Genomic DNA, 22,889 nt, shown 5'->3' with positions numbered 1-22,889 from the left:
TAGGACTAGCTAAAGGGCTAAATCTATTATAAAGTTAAAGTTAAAGTACCAATGATTGTCACACACACACTAGGTGTGGCGAAATTATTCTCTGCATTTAACCCATCACCCTTGATCACCCCCTGGGAGGTGAGGGGAGCAGTGGGCAGCAGCGGTGGCCGCGCCCGGGAATCATTTTTGGTGATTTAACCCCCAATTCCAACCCTTGATACTGAGTGCCAAGCAGGGAAGTAATGGGTCCCATTTTTATAGTCTTTGGTATGACTCGGCCGGGGTTTGAACCCACAACCTACCGATCTCAGGGCGGACACTCTAACCACTAGGCCACTGAGTAGGTCTTTAGTGCGTCTGAGTAGGACTTTAGTGCGTCTCAACCAGTACACTGTAGTTTATAGGCCGCTTAGGGCTGCTATAAACTGGGCTAGTTAGCTCGCTACAGCTAACTCTAGCAGATGTGTCCGCAACATCTAAAGTTACGAGATTACTCTGCTCTAACTGGCGGACACGGCCCTCTAGCAGAGCCGGCCTATCCATGAGTAAGGTGCACGACGCGCAGGAAGCCATACTCACGGTATTTTCTGTCACCGAGTGAAGTTCCTGCTGTCTTCAGAGAAGTGGTCACGGTGTGCGGGGAGTAGATTCCTTCCCACCGGCGCTGCCTTTTTCCCCGCTGGCTTCGTTAGCTTAGCAGCTAGCTAGCTGAGGAAAGGGTGGTGACACAGAGATCGGGTGATTTGCAAGTTAAATAGGACTACTAAATATGTTTGGGAAGTAGTAAGGAAAGCTGCAAAACAGTTAAAGGCACACCGAACGATACTTAGCTTTTTCGCAACAGCGAGCAGTCAGCGAGCAGTCACATACAAGACAACTTTTCTTTTGTTAGTAAGTAAGCAAACAAAGGCTCCTAATTTAGTCTGCTGACATATGCAGTAACATTGTGTCATTTTCCATTCTAATATTTTGTCAACATAAAGGACAAGCTGTAAAAATGGATTATAAATCCACTTGTTCATTTACTGTTAATATCTGCTTATTTTCCGTTTCAACATGTTCTATCTACCCTTCTGTTCAAATGTAATAATCGCTTATTTTTCTGTTGTTTGGATACTTTACATTAGTTTTGGATGATACCACAAATTGATTATCGATTGATACCAAGTTGTTACAGGATCATACATTGGTCATATTCAAAGTCCTCATGTATCAAGGGACATATTTCCTGAGTTTATATGAATAACATAAATAAAAAAAATAAAAAAAAAGTTTTTGTGATGCTAAAAAATGTTGATGTAATCATAGTAGTGTTGACTAGAGACACTCCTGTACTTGATATCATTACAGTGGATGTTAGGTGTAGATCATTAGGCATTTGTTTACATAGTGACGCCGGTGAGCTACGGTGTGTAGTGAAGCATATTTAGCTATTCCTCGTCCTGCGGGGATGATACTTGTAAGAAACGTACTTTATTTGTCGCCATGGAGACAAGGATTAGTGATTTAGAAGTAGTTAAAACACTGCCAGCGGATGGACTTTAGCCACTAGCTAGCTAGCCATGTCTTAAAGCACCTCTTCCTGAGGGCGATTCAGTGTTATAGCTTCACCTTTATCGTTAGTTTTTAAGCCAAAATGCGTCCATTCTCCCTTTTCTGTTTACAGACTGTGTCTGCTTTTAAGTACTCTGTGATTGTGGGCTGCCGAACATGCTCCTCTGCTCGTAAAACCAGCAATGTCACGACGTGAAGACGACAGGGCGCGGGTGTTGGGGGGTGGAGTACCGGCACCCTTTAGAGGCGGTATAGTATCGAATGATTCATTACTATCGCGGTACTATATGAGTACCGGTATACTGTACAACCCTACCAGGCGTGTACATCTCTTTGTGATGGACTTTTCGATACGCATCTAGAGACTTGGGTTACAATATAATTGAAAAACTGTATTTTAAAAACAGAAACATTCGATAAGATTCCATATAATTTGATATGGTGTATAAATAATTTAGTTGACATTTGTTGATGGACACACCCTTTTTTTACACCACGAAAGAACTAAAGGATTATTTGTGCAAACACTCTTCCTGTTAGAGCAGGGCTCGGCAACCCAAAACGTTGAAAGAGTCATTTTGGGCCAAAAATACAAAAAACAAATCTGTCTGGAGCCGCAAAAAATGAAAAGCCGTATACGTATTATAATCAGAGGTGGGTAGTAACGCGCTACATTTACTCCGTTACATCTACTTGAGTAACTTTTGGGATAAATTGTACTTCTAAGAGTAGTTTTAATGCAACATACTTTTACTTTTACTTGAGTATATTTATAGAGAAGAAACGCTACTTTTACTCCGCTACTTTTATCTACATTCAGCTCGCTACTCGCTACTAATTTTTATCGATCTGTTAATGCACGCTTTGTTTGTTTTGGTCTGTCAAACAGACCTCCATAGTGCCTGCGTTTCAACAAATACAGTCACTGGTGACGTTCACTCCGTTCCACCAATCAGATGAAGTCACTGGTGACGTTGGACCAATCAAACAGAGCCAGGCGGTCACATGACCTGACTTAAACAAGTTGAAAAATGTATTCGGGTGTTACCATTTAGTGGTCAATTGTACGGAATATGTACTGTTCTGTGCAATCTACTAATAAAAGTTCCAATCAATCAATCAAAAGTGTGAAGGAAAAAAGATCCTTTTTTTATTTTAACCGTACATCCCGTCAAAAGCCTAAAGACTGACTGCACAGTTCCTGTCTTCACAATAAAAGTGCCGCTCCATCGCGCCTGCGCTTTCAAAATAAGAGTCTCCGAAAGCCAGCGCAAACAAGCTAGCAAGCTACGGAGTTTGCCGCCAATGTATTTCTTGTAAAGTGTATAAAAACGAATATGGAAGCTGGACAAATAAGATACCAAAAACCAACCACTTTCATGTGGTATTAGACAGAAAGGAGGAACTTTTTTTCTCCTCCATTTGAAAACGAGGACGTTATCAGCACTACTGTCTGATTCCAATCAATGCAAGTCATCAGAATCAGGTAATACACCAACTTATATTCTTGTCTTCATGAAAGAAAGGAATCTATATGTGTTAAACATGCATGTATATTCATTAAAACACCTTTAACATGTAAACAAAAACGGCAAAATAAATAAATATAAATTATATACTGTATATATCAATATATGTATATATATATATGTGTGTGTGTATATATATATATATATATATATATATATATATATATATATATATATATATATATATATATATATATATATATATATATATATATATATATATATATAATATGTGTGTGTGGGAAAAAAAATCACAAGACTACTTCATCTCTACAGGCCTGTTTCATGAGGGGGTTCCCTCAATCATCAGGAGATCTCCTGATGATTGAGGGAACCCCCTCATGAAACAGGCCTGTAGAGATGAAGTAGTCTTGTGATTTTTTTTCCCACACATACATATATTGCGCTCTACTACGGTATCAAGCACTATTTTTTGGATAACCTTATTAAGACATATATATATATATATATATATATATATATATATATATATATATATATATATATATATATATATATATATATATATGTGTGTGTGTGTGTGTGTGTGTGTGTGTGTGTGTGTGTGTGTGTGTGTATATATATATACATTATGTATATGTGTATATATATGTATATATATATATATGTGTGTGTGTGTGTATATATATACATTATGTATATGTGTATATATATGTATATATGTGTGTGTGTGTGTGTATATGTATACATTATGTATATGTGTATATATATGTATATATATATATGTGTGTGTGTGTATATATATATATGTGTGTGTGTATATATATATATATATATATATATATATATATATATATATATATATATATATATATATATATATATATATATATATATATACTCAAGTAAATATTTGGGTGACTACTCCTTACTTTTACTTGAGTAATAAATCTCTAAAGTAACAGTACTCTTACCTGAGTACAATTTCTGGCTACTCTACCCACCTCTGATTATAATGACGGCACAGTCAGTTGCTACAGAGCTCCAAACTTCATGTCACCTTCCAATTAGCCCAAACTTGCGTGCAGTTATTTTCAGTCCCTCAAGGAATTTGTGTTTCATTCAAATTCAACCAATCCCCACAAATTATATACAGCCTTGCAGCTTTGTCTATCATACTTTTTATCAGGTTGTTCCAGGGCAGCGCTCAAACACACACATCAATTCCAGGGTGTGATGTCATCCTTCATCAGCTTTCATTGACCAACAGACAGCTATAGATCTAACTTGGGGGTCAGCAACCCGTGGCTCTCGAGTTGCATGTGGCTCTTCAGTGGCCCTAAAGGCTCCCTGGAGCATTCTTTAAAAAAGGATTGAAAATGGAAAAAGAGAGGAACATTTTTTTTGTTTTAGTATGTTTTTTGTTTGAGGACAAACATGACACAAACATTCCCAATTATTAGAAAGCCCACTGTTTAATATGTTTGTGTGTATGCTACACTGACGAGAGTATTTGGTGAACATCATTTTGTCCGACTAATTTCGGTGGTTCTTGAACTCACCATAGTGTGGACTGTGACGCAACAGTTTGTTTAAAATGTAAAATCCTCCACTCCTTCTTTTGTCTCATTTTGTCCATCAAAAGTTTTATGCTGTGTGTGAATGCCCAAAGGTGATGTTAGTGGATGTTATTGACTTGTTGGAGTGCTAATCAGACATATTTGGTCAATGCATGACTGCAAGCTAATCAATGCTAACATGCTATTTAGGCTAGCTGTATGTACATATTGCATCATTATGCCTCATAAGTAGGTATATTTGAGCTCATTTAGTATCCTTTACTTGTATCCTCTTTGTGTGTAATTTAGTTTTGCATGTCTCATGACACATTATCTGTATGTAATATTGGCTGCATTTCAGATAGTTGTTTGTGTACCATGTTCTTCCAGACCACAGCAAACATTACCTAGCTTGCCAAAGATTGTAATAAATCTATTAGAAGAAGACACCCTGCCGTTTCCTCTAACTTGGACACACACATCTATACTTTGGCCATTAAAAGTCAGTAATTTCCAGGAGTTATCTCACCTTCTGTGTAGCCTCTTAATTTACTAATGGTTTCTAATGTTGTAAAAATGTGTAGAATAAATATTTATTTTCAACATTTCTGTCAACGAAGATTTGCTTCAGCCTGTGACACAGTCATTTTGATAGTAGGCTATTATAGCTAATACAGACACTTACGTCATGTGTTGCCTTCATTATAAGACTTTTATATACGGCTTTTCTTTTTTTGCGGCTCCAGGCAGATTATATTTTGTATTTTTGGTCTAATATGGCTTTTTCAATGTTTTGGGTTGCCAACCCCTGATCTAACTCAACAGTTCCACAAGTTGTTTCACCAAAGCAGGCATAAACCACGTGCAATGTGTTGAAACATAAACAAAAGTTTCTGATTGACAACCGTAAAATACGCGGAACGACTGCAACTTGTGGATGACAAAGCAGAGAGCGAATAATGAGCGAATAATAAGAAAGACGTCACAACAAGGCCCACATGTGTGAATTGCTCAATGCGAGTTGTGTATGAACAGGTTCGATCAGATGACGAGGCTTATTCCAAATTGAAAGCCTTCGTTATCAACCCCAGGGAGTGTTGCCACACTTACTTTCAGAAAGTAATTTGATTAATGAGTACTTTTTACTTCTACAAACAATCTATGTGCTTTATGTACTTTGTCATTCATTCGCTCACTATTTTCAGTATCTTCATGGTTTTAATGTTTTCCTAAAACAACAATATTACAAACTTTATTTGTACTTAAATACACTTGGACAGTTTAAGATGTTTCTTATTTCAGACTATGCAAATGTATTTTACAATTTCAAGTTATTCTTATTTGGCATCAATATGCTATAAGTCTGTTTCGTACATTTTATTATTGAATGAATGAATAATTACACCTATTAATGACAGTAAACGTTCCTCTTTGTTCCTATTTTAACTACTACAAACTATCTACAGTATCTACCTACGTGTATAAATATACATCAGAAAAGACTTTAAAAGTGTAATAAACAAGGAAAAAAGTTACTGTAGAAGTAAGCTTTTCTTCTAAACATTGTCCTGTTTTTAAACACTACACAAATTCATTTAACCTACAATAGTATATTTAATATTTTTTCAACACTAGTTTTGACAAACAGTATTTTTATAAATACTGCAAATAATACTACATGTAACACAAATATGATGTATTTCCTAATTAGTTTTTTCGCTACTTCATATATTAAAAAAAAGAGGTCACACTATAATCATTTAAACAAGTAGATGTTATTTGACTATTCATTTACAAAATTAATGTGCATTGTAACCAAGCTATGTTATTTTTTAGACTAAAATATCATTTTAATGGTTTATTAAACTAGCAGCATATATAGCTATATTTAAACACTTTTGTGTATGTTGTCCTACCATTACTTATCTAAACTTAATCAGAGCTCCCTTTCAAAGCATAAACGGTGAGGTAGGGATATTTTAATTTTTACACTTTAAAGTTTTAAACAACTACAAAACAAATCTTCTTCAAAGCCGCATACATATATTTTACTAGCATAAAAATAGATGTCATTGAAAAGCATTAACGAGCATCATCGACCAGTTCCCCAAAGAGATCCTCGACAGACGGCACCATCTGTTTCCGCTTCGTAAGAAGTTTATTGCCGAAGGATGCCGCGCTATCATCTTGGTGGATAAACTTTTTATCAACGGTCAACTTTACCGCGATCCGGAAGCCACACCGTGGCTGTATTATTAACATCTGAAGCACAGTAAATACTGTAAAACATTTTTTCATTATGCTTCATTCCCTCTTTCTTTTTAAATTGCTCACAATACACCAACGTAAACACCAACCGCTCTCTCTTTCGAAGAAGCATTAACTATGTTTGTTTTTCTTTCTTGTTTTCCTTTTTATCTCACTTATTTCATTTCCTGTTTATTTAATGTTCTTTGTTTTTCCCTTTCTATTTCTCCACCTTCCCCTTGTCGTCGTCAGCATTTATCATAATTAATTTACACACACTCACAATTATCTACTAATACATGCACAACAACTATAAACATTTACTACCTTTGCATACATAAATATATGCATGATAGGCTTACATTTAGATACATATATATTAGGGGAGTGGGAAAAAATCGATTCGAATTCGAATTGCGATTCTCACGTTGTGCGATTCAGAATCGATTCTCATTTTTAAAAAATCTTATTTTTTTTAATTTTTTTTCATTTTTTTTTTCTTTCATTTTTTTAAAATTAATCAATCCAACAAAACTATACACAGCATTACCATAACAATGTAATCCAATTCCAAAACCAAACCAGACCCGGCAACACTCAGAACTGCAATAAACAGCAATTGAGTGGAGACACAAACACGACACAGAACATATCAAAAGTAGTGAAACAAAAATGAATATTATCAACAACAGTATCAATATTAGTTACATTTTCAACATAGCAGTGATTAAAAATCCCTCATTGACATTATCATTAGACATTTATAAAAAAAACAATAGTGTCACGGTGGCACTTGCATCACATCTCATAAGCTTGACAAAACACTGTGTCCAATATTTTCACAAAGATAAAATAAGTCATATTTTTGGTTCATTTAATAGTTAAAACAAATTTACTTTATTGCAATCAGTTGATAAAACATTGTCCTCTACAATTATAAAAGCTTTTTACAAAAATCTACTACTCTGCTTGCATGTCAGCAGACTGGGGTAGATCCTGCTGAAATCCTATGTATTGAATGAATAGAGAATCGTTTTGAATTGGGAAAATATCGTTTTTGAATCGAGAATCGCGTTGAATCGAAAAAAAAAAAAATCGATTTTGAATCGAATCGTGACCCAAGAATCGATATTGAATCGAATCGTGGGACACCCAAAGATGCACAGCCCTAATATATGTATACAAATATACATACATATACTTACACATAAAATATACACATATACCCATACACTTAGCTACAATCTTGTTTAGTATGTCCACTATACAGCGTGTCACATTGAATGTGCATGGAGGGTCCAGGGACAAACATTTTTGAATTCTTAATTTGAAGAACATGCAAGTAGACATTGCTTTATTACAAGAGACTCACCTCTCCAAGTCCGATACCTCAAAACTGCAATCACCACAATACCCACACGCATACTTAGCTAGTTTCAACTCCAAACAGAGAGGCCTAGCCGTTCTCATTAGTAGAAAAGTTAATTTTACACTCCATAACTCCACCTTCCCCTTGTCGTCGTCAGCATTTATCATAATTAATTTAGACTTAGAGGGTAGATACCTAATTCTTAATATTTCTGTTGACGGGATAAACCTTTGTATTGCCAACATTTATGGTCCAAATGTTGACGACCCCTCCTTTTTCCACACGTTCTTCTCTTCACTCTCCACTCACTCAAACTTGTCCTTGATTCTAGGAGAGGACCTCAACTTAGAATTTACTCCAAATATAGATTGGTCCAGCGTGACTTGGAGTCACCGTGAGTCTCAGTCAGTGGGAATACTTAAGCAATATATGAACGATTACGGTCTTTGCGATGCCTGGGGTTCTTATCACTGCACTCTTAAGGAATACACTTATTTTTCTCCAATTCATCACTCGTTCTCTCGCATTGACTACTTTATAACAAGTAGCTCAATTTTATCTGACGTCACAAAAATTCACATCCACCCTATCATCATCAGTGACCATGCACCTATCTCATTCTACCTCACTAACACAACTGTCACTGCCCCTACAAAACAATGGAGACTTAATACATCATTACTAAAGGACCCAGACTTTCTCAACTATTTTAAGAAAGAATGGACAGATTTGTTTAGATTTTAAGGACCAACCAGAAACCGCAGACTGCATTCTCTGGGAGACCGCGAAAGTAGTTATGTGAGGAAAAATTATTTCTTATTCATCATACAAGCAAAAAAAGGAATGTTTATTAGAGCAGGAAATTGAAAATGAAATCAAACCATTAGAAATAGCATATGCTAACTCACAAAACAAATACATTTTGAACAATTAGACAAAACCCATATTAGACTTAAGAGAAAACATTGATAAGAAAACTCGATGCTGCAGAGGATACGCTTGGAGTTTGAGCATGACAATGAACCAAGAAAATATTTGGCTGACCCACTTAAACTAAATAAAGAAAAAAGCTTTATACTATCGATTAAGGATTCAGCTGGGAACATTACGCACATTCCTGAGGAAATTAATTCCATCTGTATGGACTTTTACAGAAACTTATATATACATTGACCCATCTCTTACAGATATTGAGACATTTCTTAATAATATAGACTTACCAAAATTAAATACAAGGCAGGTATCAAATTTAGATCTCGCTATTTCAGTAACTGAAATTCATGATGCTCCTCAACAGCACCAAGGCCTCATGAGTTCCATGTGGAGTTCTACAAAACATTCTGGTCAATGCTGGCTCCAATATTTACCAAAATAGATTTAGAGATTAAAGGAAACTCATCTTCCTCCAAATATGAACTCTGCTATAATCAGTCTCTTGCTAAAATCACTCGGGTGAAGTGAAGGGCGGAGTTTTCTACCGATCACCACCCAGTGGTAAATTGACTCCGAGGGTGGGGGAAGATGCCGCTCAGACCTGGTTGGCCCAAACACATTGTGAGGGTCTCCTGGGAACGTCTAGCAGGGTCCTCAGAGAAAGTTTCAATTCCCACCTCCGGAAGACCCTTGAACATGTCACGAATAAGGCGCATGACATGAGTCCGAGTGGGCCATGAGTCCGAGTGGGCCATGCTTCGTACCTCTATCGTCGAGGCGGTCGATCAGAGTTGTGGCCGCAATATGATTGGTGTCTGTCATGGCGGTAATCCCAGAACCCGTCAAGCTGAAGGAATTCTATCGGGTCCTTTTGGCTCATGGGACCTCAGAGGCAGTGAACAGGTACCAACAGGCCAAGTGGGGCGCAGCTTTGGGGGTCGCAGAGGCAAAAATTCGGACGTGGGAGGAGTTCGGCGAAGCCATAAAAACAACTTCTAAACGGCTTCGAAGCGATTTTGGACCACCATCTGCTGCCCTTAGGAGGAGGAAGCAGTGCACACCGTGTTAGGTGGAGATGGTGTGCTGCTGACCTCGACCCAGGACGTTGTGGAACGGTAGAGGGAATACTTGGGAGACGACCTCAATCCCATCTATAGGTCTTCCTATGAGGAAGCAGTGCTGGGTAATCTGTGGTGGGCTCTCCTATTTCTGAAGCTGAGGTTGCGCAGGTAGTTAAAAAGCTCCTTGGTTGCAGGGCCCCGGGGGTGGATGAGATCTGCCCGGAGTTTCTTAAGGCTCTGGATGCTGTGGGGTTGTTGTGGTAGACAGGACTCTGCAGTATTGTGTGTACATCGGGGGCGGTGCCTTTGGATTGGCAGACGGGTGGGGGTTCCTCACTGTAAGAAGGGAAACAGGAACTCCTCAGCTTTCCCGGTAAAGTCTATTCAGGGGTACTGGAAAGGAGGCTACGCTGGATAGTGGAATCTCGAATTCGGGAGAAGCAGTGCAGTTTTCGTCCTGGTCGTAGAACTGTGGACTAGGTCTATACTCTCGGCAGGGTTTGAGGGTGCATGGGAGTTTGGCCCACCAATCTACATGTGCTCTATGGACTTTGAGAAGGCCTGCAACCGTGGGGAGTACTGAGAGCGTATGTATCCCTGTATGATCGGTGTCAGAGCTTGGTCCACATTGCCGGCAGTAAGTCGGAGCCATTTCCAGTGAGAGTTGGACTCCACCAGGGCTGCCTTTTGTCACCGCTTCTGTTTTTCTAACTTTTATGGACAACATTTCTAAAGCATCTAAAGTTACGAGATTACTCTGCTCTAGTTGGTCCTCTAGTAGGGCCAACCTATCCATGAGAACGGTGCACAAAGAGCAGGGAGCTATACTCACTTTGTTTCTTTCACCGAGTCGAGTTCTTGCTGTCTTCGGAGAAGGGGCCGCAACTTAGGGAAGGCCGGTGAGACAGAGAGTGGGTGGTTTCCAAGTTTGATAAGACTACTTAATAAGTTTGGGAAGGAATAAAGAAAGCTGTAAAACAATTAGAAGTACACTGATACAGAAAGATAATACTTAGCTTTTTTCGTGGCTCCTTAAAAGTGGATGCATGTATATGTGTGTGTGTGAGAAAAATAGATTTAAAAGCAAATTAGAGATTGAGAACCTAATAATAATCACCTAAACCTGTGATAGTAAAATGTTGCATGCAATAATTATCTCTGCATTGGACAACTTACCGTTAAAAGTTTGTTCCATCCATCCTCGGTGCTCAGCTATGCAATGTTGTTGCAGGTGGAACTATGAGTGTGATCCTGGACCTTTCTTACATCTACTCCATCATCATCTCCTCGGTGGTGGCCATTGTCTACACGCTCCTGGGGGGGCTCTACTCTGTGGCTTACACGGATGTCATCCAGCTCACCCTCATATTTGTCAGCCTGGTATGTAGCATCTATTCACACAGTTCATTTTCTCAACATTCTGATGATTATGAGTTAATGTACAGAAACATCACTCACTACCAGTGTTGGTCATCTTAACTTAGAGTGATTAGTTGTAGTTACAAAATACTTCTGCCAAAAATTAACCGAGTTAGTAAATGTGCATCATCTGAGTTAGTAACAGTTTCCTCATTGTCAGAGTATATAGTACTCAGCAAAGTAACTGACATTATTTTTCATTTTGTTATTTAATACGCTATTACGCTCAATAACATCTTTAACATCAAATATGTTCATATTATCTGAACGAAGAATGAAAACTACAGTATTTTAGAACATTTCTCATTTATCTGAACTCAATAGATTGCAGTGTGCCCATACTTGCCAACCTTGAGACCTCCGATTTCGGGGGGGTGGGGGGCGTGGTTGGGGGCGTGGTTAAGAGGGGAGGAGTACATTTACAGCTAGAATTCATCAAGGCAAGTATTTCATATATATATAATATAATAAATACTTGACTTTCAGTGAATTCTAGCTATATATATATATATTTATTTAATTATATATATATATATATATATATATACATATATATATAAATAAATAAAATACTTGAATTTCAGTGTTCATTTATTTACACCTATACACACACATAACACTCATCTACTCATTGTTGAGTTAAGGGTTGAATTGTCCATCTTTGTTCTATTCTCTGTCACTATTTTTCTAACCATGCTGAACACCCCTCTCTGATGATGCATTGCTGTGTGGCACGCACAAAAGTGCTTTCATCAAATGCACTAGAGTCTGGAATCTTCCATCTCTTCCTAGCATGGCCCAAAACCGGTCAATCTTTGCTTCCTGAGGAAGATCTTCACCGCCAAGCACTTGGTAGTCCACTACTTCTTCCCGGAGGCTATCCAGGTCCAATCGCAGCTGCGGCTTGGAACTTACAAGCGTATTTCTTTATTTTACTTGTCGTCGGCGTCGCCACAACTGTATCTTCCTCGTTCTTCTGCTTCGTCTCCTTGTTGTGTACGCAGTTGTGCACTGCACTCTTTAAAAGCCGTAGATGTTATTGTCACATATGCATGCACAGTAGATGGCAGTATTGCCCTGTTTAAGAGTGTCACAACATTGCTGTTTACGGCAGACAAACTGCTTTACGGTAGATGAAAACGTGACTGCTGTTGTTGTGTGTTGCTACCGCGCTGGGAGGACGTTAATGAAACTGCCTAACAATAAACCCACATAAGAAACCAAGAACTCGCCCTCGATCATTCTACAGTAACGTGATTGGGCAGGCACGCTGTTTATATTGGAGCTGGAGGGGGCGTGGCCTCCAGCTCCGCCTGAATTTCAGGAGATTTTCGGGAGAAAATTTGTCCCGGGAGGTTTTTGGGAGAGGCGCTGAATTTCGGGAGTCTCCCGTAAAATCCGGTAGGGTTGGCAAGTATGAGTGTGCCATCTGATATGGATGGAAATAAAAATGTATACAAACATTAATATTATGTAAAGCAGGCCTGGGCAATTTTGCCCCAGGCGGCCAAATTTAGAGAACAAAATGGGTCAGGGGGTTGGTATAACTATTTTTAGGAACACTAATACAAAACCTCACAATAATGTTTGAATGCTAAAAACGTTATGACAGACCGCCTTAAAAAACGGAATGGAATTTTAATTTTTTTTACTGAATGAAACACCCGGAATGTACATGAAATTACAGAATGTGGGATTTACAATGAACTATTAATGATAAAACACTGAATATTGACACGTCACCCCCCCCCCCCCCCCCCCCTCGATCGACATATTTTACAATCAAGCGAAACGCAACAAAAATGCAACAAACACAGCGAAATATGAACGCGAAGGGTAAAAAAAACTCCACCATCTGATATATCTGACATCACTAAGCTTTAGAACTTTGTTGTAAAAATCTCCTTCCACGTTTGTCCCTGACACCCGCATTTCAGGCAGACACTCTGTGGAAACGCACCCCACCCACACTGCTTCATGCCTCATCTGAGCTGCTGTGACTTAGATTACCACAGTAACTAATTAGATTACCATAGTAACTAGTATATCATGCAAAAACACAGATTCCAACCATTGAATACTTTGTATAGTTCAAGACTTACAATAATTTGAAAACATCACTGCACATCATAATGGTTGCTACAGTTTTGATCTTAAAGGGGAACATTATCACAATTTCAGAAGGGTTAAAACCATTAAAAATCAGTTCCCAGTGGCTTATTTTATTTTTCGAAGTTTTTTTCAAAATTCTACCCATCACGCAATATCCCTAAAAAAAGCTTCAAAGTGCCTGATTTTAACCATCGTTATATACACCCGTCCATTTTCCTGTGACGTCACATAGTGATACCAACACAAACAAACATGGCGCATAGAACAGCAAGCTATAGCGACATTAGCTCGGATTCAGACTCGGATTTCAGCAGCTTAAGCGATTCAACAGATTACGCATGTATTGAAACGGATGGTTGTAGTGTGGAGGCAGGTAGCGAAAACGAAATTGAAGAAGAAACTGAAGCTATTGAGCCATATCGGTTTGAACCGTATGCAAGTGAAACCGACGAAAACGACACGACAGCCAGCGACACGGGAGAAAGCGAGGACGAATTTGGTGATCGCCTTCTAACCAACGATTGGTATGTGTTTGTTTGGCATTAAAGGAAACTAACAACTATGAACTAGGTTTACAGCATATGAAATACATTTGGCAACAACATGCACTTTGAGAGTGCAGACAGCCCAATTTTCATCAATTAATATATTCTGTAGACATACCCTCATCCGCGCTCTTTTCCTGAAAGCTGATCTGTCCAGTTTTGGAGTTGGTGTCAGCAGGCCAGGGAAGCTAGGGTCGATATTCTTCTCTTGATCATCTTCGGTGGCATAAGGGACGGTGTGAGCCAAGACATCCAGGGGGTTTAGCTCAACAAACTGCCGCCATTGCTTGCCGTGCTACCGAGGTCCTTTGTCCCTGAATTGCTCACACACTCCGGCAGATTCAATGGGGGTTTGGCGGCAGATTTCTTTGACTTTATCGTTGGAAATGCATCTGCTTGAGTATCGCAGGATATCCACACATTCTTGCCATCTCTGTCGTAGCATAGCTTTCGTCGGTAAAGTGTGCGGAACAAACGTCCAATTTCTTGCCACTTTCGCATCTTTGGGCCACTGGTGCAACTTGAATCCGTCCCTGTTCGTGTTGTTACACCCTCCGACAACACACCGACGAGGCATGATGTCTCCAAGGTACGGAAAACAGTCGAAAAAACGGAAAATAACAGCTGATTTGACTCGGTGTTTGAGAAAATGGTGGATTGCTTCCCTTCGCTCCGAGAGTGAATAATAGAAAGGCGATTAATTCGCCAAAATTCACCCGTTAGAGTTCGGAAATCGGTTAAAAAAATATGTTGTCTTTTTTCTGCAACATCAAGGTATATATTGACGCTTACATAGGTCTGGTGATAATGTTCCCCTTTAAAGACCTAAACAAATTATTTGGGAATGTCTGGCGGGCCAGATTGAAAAGCTTAACGGGCCGCATGCGGCCCCCGGGCCTTTTGACCAGGTCTGATGTAAAGTAACAACAATAAACATTGAAATGACAAAACTCAATACTGTACCAAAAATGTGAACCGAGGTTAAAAAGACACAAAGTAACATTTATCCTTTGTGTCTTTTTAACCTCGGTTCACAGCCTGAAAGAACTTAAGGTAAAACTGTTCGAAAGTTTTGGGCAAATAAATGACATGCATTCAAGTAGAACATTACATAACGTTCCTTAATGACAGTCTGACAATAAAATTGCATTTGTGGACAAAAGTAGGGTATTTTCTTAAGCTAATTTTAATAATGCAAGCGAGTAATCACCTGTGATTAAACATGATTAATCTGCATTCCAAAATGTGATGAATCTGATTTTTAAAAATGGCTGCATTTGAGCTTGGGTTTGGGTTAGCAGCAGCAATAATTGTCGTGTTGATGTGAGGTGTAATTCGAGTTGCTTGAGGCAGACGTGGATAAACGCTTTATTCCTAGACATTGCGTGCGCATTGCATAAACATTCGTGCCATTCATTTCAATGAGCGAAAATTAGTGCCAATACTTGCAGTTTGAGAACGCTACCTTTAAATTTCCCTGTCTGCGGCTTGTCACAATTATCGGGGGTCTTGTTGTGTGTCAGTCAGAGCGTGCAGTGAGACAGCGTGAGTAGGGCATGATCCGCCCACCCAGTCAATCATCATCAGCGTATTTACAATGACGTCATCATCTCTCTCCAGGCAGCTGGTGTGGCCATAACCAGAAACCTTGTGCTTAATTCAACCAAATTGTAGTAACAAGCCATTTCACATTCTAATAACGGCAACAGCATGTCAACGATGGAAACAGTAATTTGATTAGAACCAGAAATGGCGAGAACAACACTTAAAGACGCTTGGTTCCCCACTTTTTTTGTTTGTGAAGTCATTCATCTAAATGAGAATATATGAACATCCTAGCAATAGGCATCCTAATGCCAGCAGACCTTGCACAGTAAGTAATGTTTTATTATGTTTGTTGGCTATCCCAAAGTCTGCAGTGAGTAGTAACAAAAAGTGAACGTTGATGCGTTTTTAAAGGCGTTTCTGGGTGTTGTTGTTAAATGGCTTTCACTTTGCTTAGTAGAGTTTTAACTTGCACTTACAGATGTACCGACAAACTATAGTTACTGACACTGTATGCTTAAAATGAGCAAAATACGTAAATATTTAATGTCCTGTTACTACATTACATATATACTTACATCATGTATATGAACCCTTAATGGAGGTGTTTGGATGTTGTTTTAAGCACTTTATAGGCAGAAAAGAGCGGTTCCCATAGGCTCTGTTGTAAGCGGAGTTTTGATCGCATTTATTTAATATTTTGAATGCATAAATAAAAATACATCCACCGTCTTTTCTTAATGTTTGTGAATGATAGGCAACATTACCCAAAAAGTGCAGTTCTCCTTTAAAGGTGCACAGAGAAATGTAAAATTTGTTGTCTGATCACATGATAGTTTGGGCTTTTGGATTAGGTTTGAGCAGGTATATATTTTTGTATACGATCCAGTAAATTTGGCCAGTATCAAAACTGATGCCGATCGTAATACTAGATCAGACCATCTCTAGTACATGCAATTGAACGTGCTGATATCGTGAATGTTTTTATTAGGGTTGTCCCAATACCAATATTTTGATACTGGTACCAAAATGTATTTCGATACTTTTCGATACTTCTCTAAAAAAAGTGGATCACAAAAAATCGCATTATTGGCTTTGGCTACCCCTGTGGTAAATTTTAAATGTGCTCTATAAATAAAGTTGATTTGATTTGATTTATTTTAACAAAAAAATCTTACAGTACGTTAAACATGTTTCTTATTACAATCCAAGAACAATTTGTGTCCTTAAATCAAACAGTGAACATACTAGACAACTTGTCTAAGCAAACAAAGACTCCTAATTTGTCTGCTGACGTATGCAGTAACATATTGTGTCATTTCTCATTCTATTATTTTGTCAACATTATGAAGGTCAAGCTGTAGAAAATGAATTATTAATCTATTTTTGTTCATTTACTGTTAATATCTGGTTATTTTCTGTATTAACATTTTCTATCTATGCTTGTGTTAAAATGTCATAAAGACGTATTCTTCTGTTGTTTGGATACTTTACATTAGTTTTGGATGATACCACGAATTTGGGTATCGATCCGATATCAAGTAGTTACAGGATCATACATTGGTCATAATTTAAGTCCTTGTGTGTCCAGGGTCATATTTCCTGAGTTTATAAACATAATATGCATTTTTTTTAAAGTAAGTAAAATATCGATGTAATCATTATAGTATCGACTAGATACACTCTTGTACTTGGTATCATTACAGTGGATGTCAGGTGTAGAGCCCCCCATTTGTTTACATTCAAGTGCGCCAGGTTGTTAGCGGTGGCACCAGTGAGCTGTTGTACCCACCTTCAGTGTGTAGTGAAGCATGTTTAGCTATTTCTCGTCCTGCAGGGATGATACTTGTAAGAAACTTACTTTATTTGTCGCCATGGAGGCAAGGATTAGTGATTTAGAAGTAGAAAATGCTGCCGACTGCGGATGGACGTTAGCCGCTAGCTAGCTAGCTAGCCATGTCTTAAAGCACATCTTGCTGAGGGCGTTCAGTGTTGCTGAACATTGCTCCTCTGCTCGTAGAACCAGCAAAGTCACGAAGTGACGACGGTGCACCATCATGCCCGTTAAAGAAAAACAGAAACTATACTTTTTAGAGACAGTATAGTACCGATTATGATTCATTGGTATCGCAGTACCGATACAACCCTAGTTTCTACTACTGTGGTGTATAATTAATAAATGTTTATAAAATGTTATGTTGTTGCTGTATTGTTTGTACATGTAGTAAAAACAGTTATTGCTATTATTGAAATATTTTTTTTGTAGTTTTGTCGTTTGTTAATGACTTTATTATGACATCTATTGATCATTATCAGCTGACGGTGTGAAATTGACTTAAACGTATGAGTATTTTTTTCTGGAAATGTATGTGTCTGAATTAAATTTCACAGTTCAGGAAATTCTGTGATAGGTGTCATTAGGGATGTAAAGAAACAGTACTATTGACAAACTGCTGTACAACTCAGTATTACCATTTTAAAATAAAGTTGTTGTAAAGCTAACTCCAATTCAGTAAACTCAAAGGTGGTGATACTGCTCATTTACTTAAAAAAAAGAAAGCTTGTATGCTAATGACTACCTTAAATGCTAACACGAAAACGAGAGACATGAATGTCGTCCCAACTTAGTGACTTAAATCTTAGACTGGACAATGGCGGATTCGCACAAAGCTCTTAGATCAGGGGTGCTCATTACGTCGATCGCGAGCTACCGGTCGATCTCGGAGGGTGTGTCAGTCGATCACCAGCCAGGCATTAAAAAAATAGTCCTAAAAATGAGCGATCATAAATCTTTACTATGACGTCACTTTCGTCACTTGATTGACATTCACGGCACACGAGGGTCTTGTGAGATGACGCTGGCTGCTGCCAGCTCATTAAAATTACCGACTGGAAGGCGAGAAACACTTTATTTCAACAGACTCTGGCGCCGTACCTGTCGTCAAAACTCCAAAGACCGACTGCAAAGTTGCACAGTTGCGCTACCAAAATAAGAGTCTCAGAAAGCTGGCGTGCACAAGCTAGCAAGCTACGGAGTTTGCCGACAATGTATTTCTTGTAAAGTGTATACAAAGGAGTACGGAAGCTGGACAAATAAGATGCCAAAAACCAACCACTTTCATGTGGTATTGGACAGAAAGGAGGACTTTTTTTCTCCTCCATTCGAAAATGCGGACATTATCAGCACCACTGTCTGATTCAATCAATGCAAGTCATCAGAATCAGGTAATACACCAACTTATATTCTTGTCTTCATGAAAGAAAGGAATCTATATGTGTTAAACATGCTTGTATTATCTTTAAACACCTTTAACTTGTTAACAATATTAACTATATGTGTTAAACATGCTTGTATTATCTTTAAACACCTTTAACTTATTAACAATATTAACTATATGTGTTAAACATGCTTGTATTATCTTTAAACACCTTTAACTTATTAACAATATTAACTATATGTGTTAAACATGCTTGTATTATCTTTAAACACCTTTAACTTGTTAACAATATTAACTATATGTGTTAAACATGCTTGTATTATCTTTAAACACCTTTAAGTTGTTAACAATATTAACTATATGTATTAAACATCCTTGTATTATCATTAAATACCTTTCATTTTTTAACAATATTAACTATGTGTTAAACATGCTTGTATTATCATTGAACACCTTTAACTTGTTAACAATATTAACTATATGTATTAAACATGCTTGTATTATCATTAAACACCTTTAATTTTTTAACAATATTAACTATATGTGTTAAACATGCTTGTATTATCTTTAAACACCTTTTACTTGTTAACAATATTAACTATATGTATTAAACATACTTGTATTATCATTAAACACCTTTAATTCTTTAACAATATTAACTATGTGTTAAACATGCTTGCATTATCATTAAACACCTTTAACTTGTTAACAAAAACATATATTTCATAAATAAGTAAATGTAAATTATATATATGAATGAGGTAGATCCCCACGACTTGATCAATTGAAAAGTAGCTCGCCTGCGGAAAAAGTGTGAGCACCCCTGTCTTAGAGATATCCTCTAACTTAATTAGCGACAAATACGTCACCAACTCCTCGATTTCCAAATTGCTCGTTTGGAGTTAGTATGAAGGGGTCAGAGGGGCGGGGACCTATACCTATACCATGTCCTATACCATCACCTCATTGTAGGGCCAACACAGATAGACAGACAAGCATTCACACATTCACACACTAGGGCTTATTTGGTGTTGCCAATCAGCCTGGGAGGAAGCCGGAGTACCCGGAGAGAATGTGCAAACTGCACATCGAACGCAGGACTTTCTCGCTGTGAGGCACGAGCACTAACCATTACCCTACCGTACAAGGCAAGGCAAGATTGTTTTATAAATATCTCCGCAATGACCTATGAGGATCCTTAATACACAAAAACAAGTGCCAACAGGTAAGAAAAGTTGGTTTTGCATAACAGCGTCCCTTTAAAAAATTACATAACACTCTACTTATAAGCAGCTTCCATAAAATGCTTAGTCATTCACAAACAAGAATGGGGCGAGTGTCACCACTTTGTGAACTAATGCGTGAGCAAATTGTCTAACAGTTTACGAACCACATTTATTTTTCAACGAGCTATTGCAAGGAAATTAGGGATTTCACCATCTACGATCCGTACTATCATCAAAGGGTTCAGAGAATCTAGAGAAATCAATGCACGTAAGCGGCAAGGCTGAAAACCAACATTGAATGCCCATGACCTTTGATCCCTCGTGCGGTACTGCATCAAAAAACGACACCAGTGTGTAAGCGATACACCACATGGGCTCGTTGAGAAATGTTGTTCTTAAACTGTTAGACAATTTGCTCACGCATTTGTTCACAAAGTGGCGACCCTCGCCCCATCCTTTTTTGTGAATGACTGAGCATTTCATGGAAGCTGCTTTTATACCCAATCATGGCACCCACCTGTTCCCAATTAGCTGTTCACCTGTGGGCTCCAAATAAGTGTTTGATGAGCATTCCTAAACTTTCTCAGTCTTTTTTGTCACTTGTGCCAGCTTTTTTGAAACATGTTGCAGGCATCAAATTCCAAATGAACTAATATTTGCAAAAAATAACAACGTTTACCAGTTCGAACATTAAATATCTTGTCTTTGCAGTCTATTTAATTGAATATAACTTGAAAAGGATTTGCAAATGATTGTATTGTTTTTATTTACGATTTACACAACGTGCCAATTTCAGTGGTTTTGGGTTTTGTAGGTACGTTTATTTTTCTTTATGGACTGCAGGGCAGGAACCTGATGGGAAATTGGCGTCTACTGAGAGGCCTGTTTTGTGTTTTTCTATTTCTGTTTAATAGATAAAATCAAACCAGCTAAGTGTTTTTGTGTTTGTGTACACAGTGGGTGTGTGTACCTTTCCTATTGACCAACCCACACTCTTTGGACATTTCACTGACCGCCTACAATCAGGGCTTCCAGGCTCCTTGGATTGGCAAGGTGGAGTATAATGAAGTCGGCAAGTGGTTTGACGACTTCATGGTGCTGGTGAGTCGAAAGTGTTTCTAATTATATTTGTTGTCTTGCCGAACATTCGAACCTTGGATTTATTAGGAGCAGAGTAGTTTTCGACCTGGTCGTGGAACTGTGGACCAGCTCTATACTCTCAGCAGGGTCCTCAAGGGTGCATGGGAGTTTGCCTAACCAGTCTACATGTGTTTTGTGGACTTGGAGAAGATTTTCGACCATCTCCCTTGGAAAGTCCTAGTGGAAGTGCTATCGTGCAAGTCCGGTGTTAGCTTGCCTGGAAAAGGATGTTGCCATCTCTGGGTTGAGGACATGATCCTCCCCCAAGTGGAGGAGTTGAAGTACCTTGGGGTATTGTTCACAAGTGAGGGAAGAATGGATTGTAAAATAAACCGGCAGATCAGCATCTGCAGTAATGAGGATTCTTCATGGGTCTGTCGTGGTGAAGGAGCTGAGCCAAATGGCAAATCCCTCAATTTACCGGTCGATCAACATTCTTTGCCTCACCTATGGAATTGAGTTTTGGGTTGTGACTAAAAGGCCAAGATCGCGGGTACAAGGTAGGAGGCAATGGGGAAGACCCAGGACATGTTGGAGAGACTAAGTCTTTTAGCAAGCCTGGGAACGCCTTGGCATCCCTTGGGAGGAGCTGGACGAAGTAGCCGGGAAGAAGGATGTCTGGGTTTATTGTTGAGGCTGCTGCCCCTATGAAAGTAGCAAAGAAAATCTTTAAAAAAACAACTAAACAGAGCGAAGCCACAACAAACAAAATAACTGAGCAAGCTGGTTAAGACAATGTTTTCCAGGTAGTTTGAGGCACAAAATATAGGTACCCACAAATACGCAAAAACACAACAGGAATAAGTAACAAGGACTAGCTGGCTTTGGAAACATGCAGGTAACGAGGAGTTATAGAAACCGTAGCAAAAAACAACAAGACAGGGTAATTGGAGACTGGTAACAGCTGTGCACAGAACCCAAACATGGCAACTGCAACACAGACGTGGCACAAAGGTAGGTATGAAAGGTGTGGAAGAAGGATAGCCGCCGCCCCCCCTCTCGAAGGACATGGTGCACCTGGTTCCTCTGGTTCACCTAGATTAAGCAAATGGAAGTTGCGAATGAGTGACAGGTCCAGGATACAGGAGCAGGAGACCCACAAAAACTCTCTTTGTCGAACAACTTTTAAAACACCCTTACCCTTTCCATTTGAAGTACAAAATGGTCTTCAATGTGAAAACGGTCCTCACAGTGAGAACTGTCTGACCATGCATCAGGGGGAGAGGAGACAGAGACACCGCTAGAGGGAACTGGCTGACCAGGATAGATCGCATGTAAAAAATGTTGACCACTTGAACAAGGAGATAGGTAGAGGCATTCTATGAAAGTCTGCCAACAGAAATACAGTTTTAACTTATATCTGCCTTGGCTGATGGGGAGAAGACGCAGTCGAACATGTAAATAAGAACGTCCACAAAACGGCGCATCCTGAAGAGCCAGTCAGAAAGGAGCTTGAAGATTGTCTGTAAGACAAATCTGT

General features: G+C 38.6%; 1 protein-coding gene across 3 annotated transcripts in view; it reads left to right on the top strand.

Moving 5' to 3' along the window:
• LOC133617229 (high affinity choline transporter 1-like) overlaps window positions 1-22,889 on the top strand; it is a 48,574-nt gene that overhangs the window by 22,454 nt on the left and 3,231 nt on the right. For all 3 annotated transcript variants that reach the window (XM_061977092.1, XM_061977093.1, XM_061977091.1), the window contains 2 exons: window positions 11,436-11,584; window positions 21,227-21,370. In XM_061977092.1, the coding sequence (XP_061833076.1) occupies window positions 11,436-11,584; window positions 21,227-21,370 (293 nt within the window). The remainder of the gene's footprint in view (window positions 1-11,435; window positions 11,585-21,226; window positions 21,371-22,889) is intronic.

This window comes from Nerophis lumbriciformis, linkage group LG16, assembly GCF_033978685.3.
Source record: "Nerophis lumbriciformis linkage group LG16, RoL_Nlum_v2.1, whole genome shotgun sequence".
Classification (NCBI taxonomy): domain Eukaryota; kingdom Metazoa; phylum Chordata; class Actinopteri; order Syngnathiformes; family Syngnathidae; genus Nerophis; species Nerophis lumbriciformis.
The sequence above is the reverse complement of the archived record's forward strand: the minus strand, read 5'-3'. Positions and strand labels throughout refer to the sequence as shown.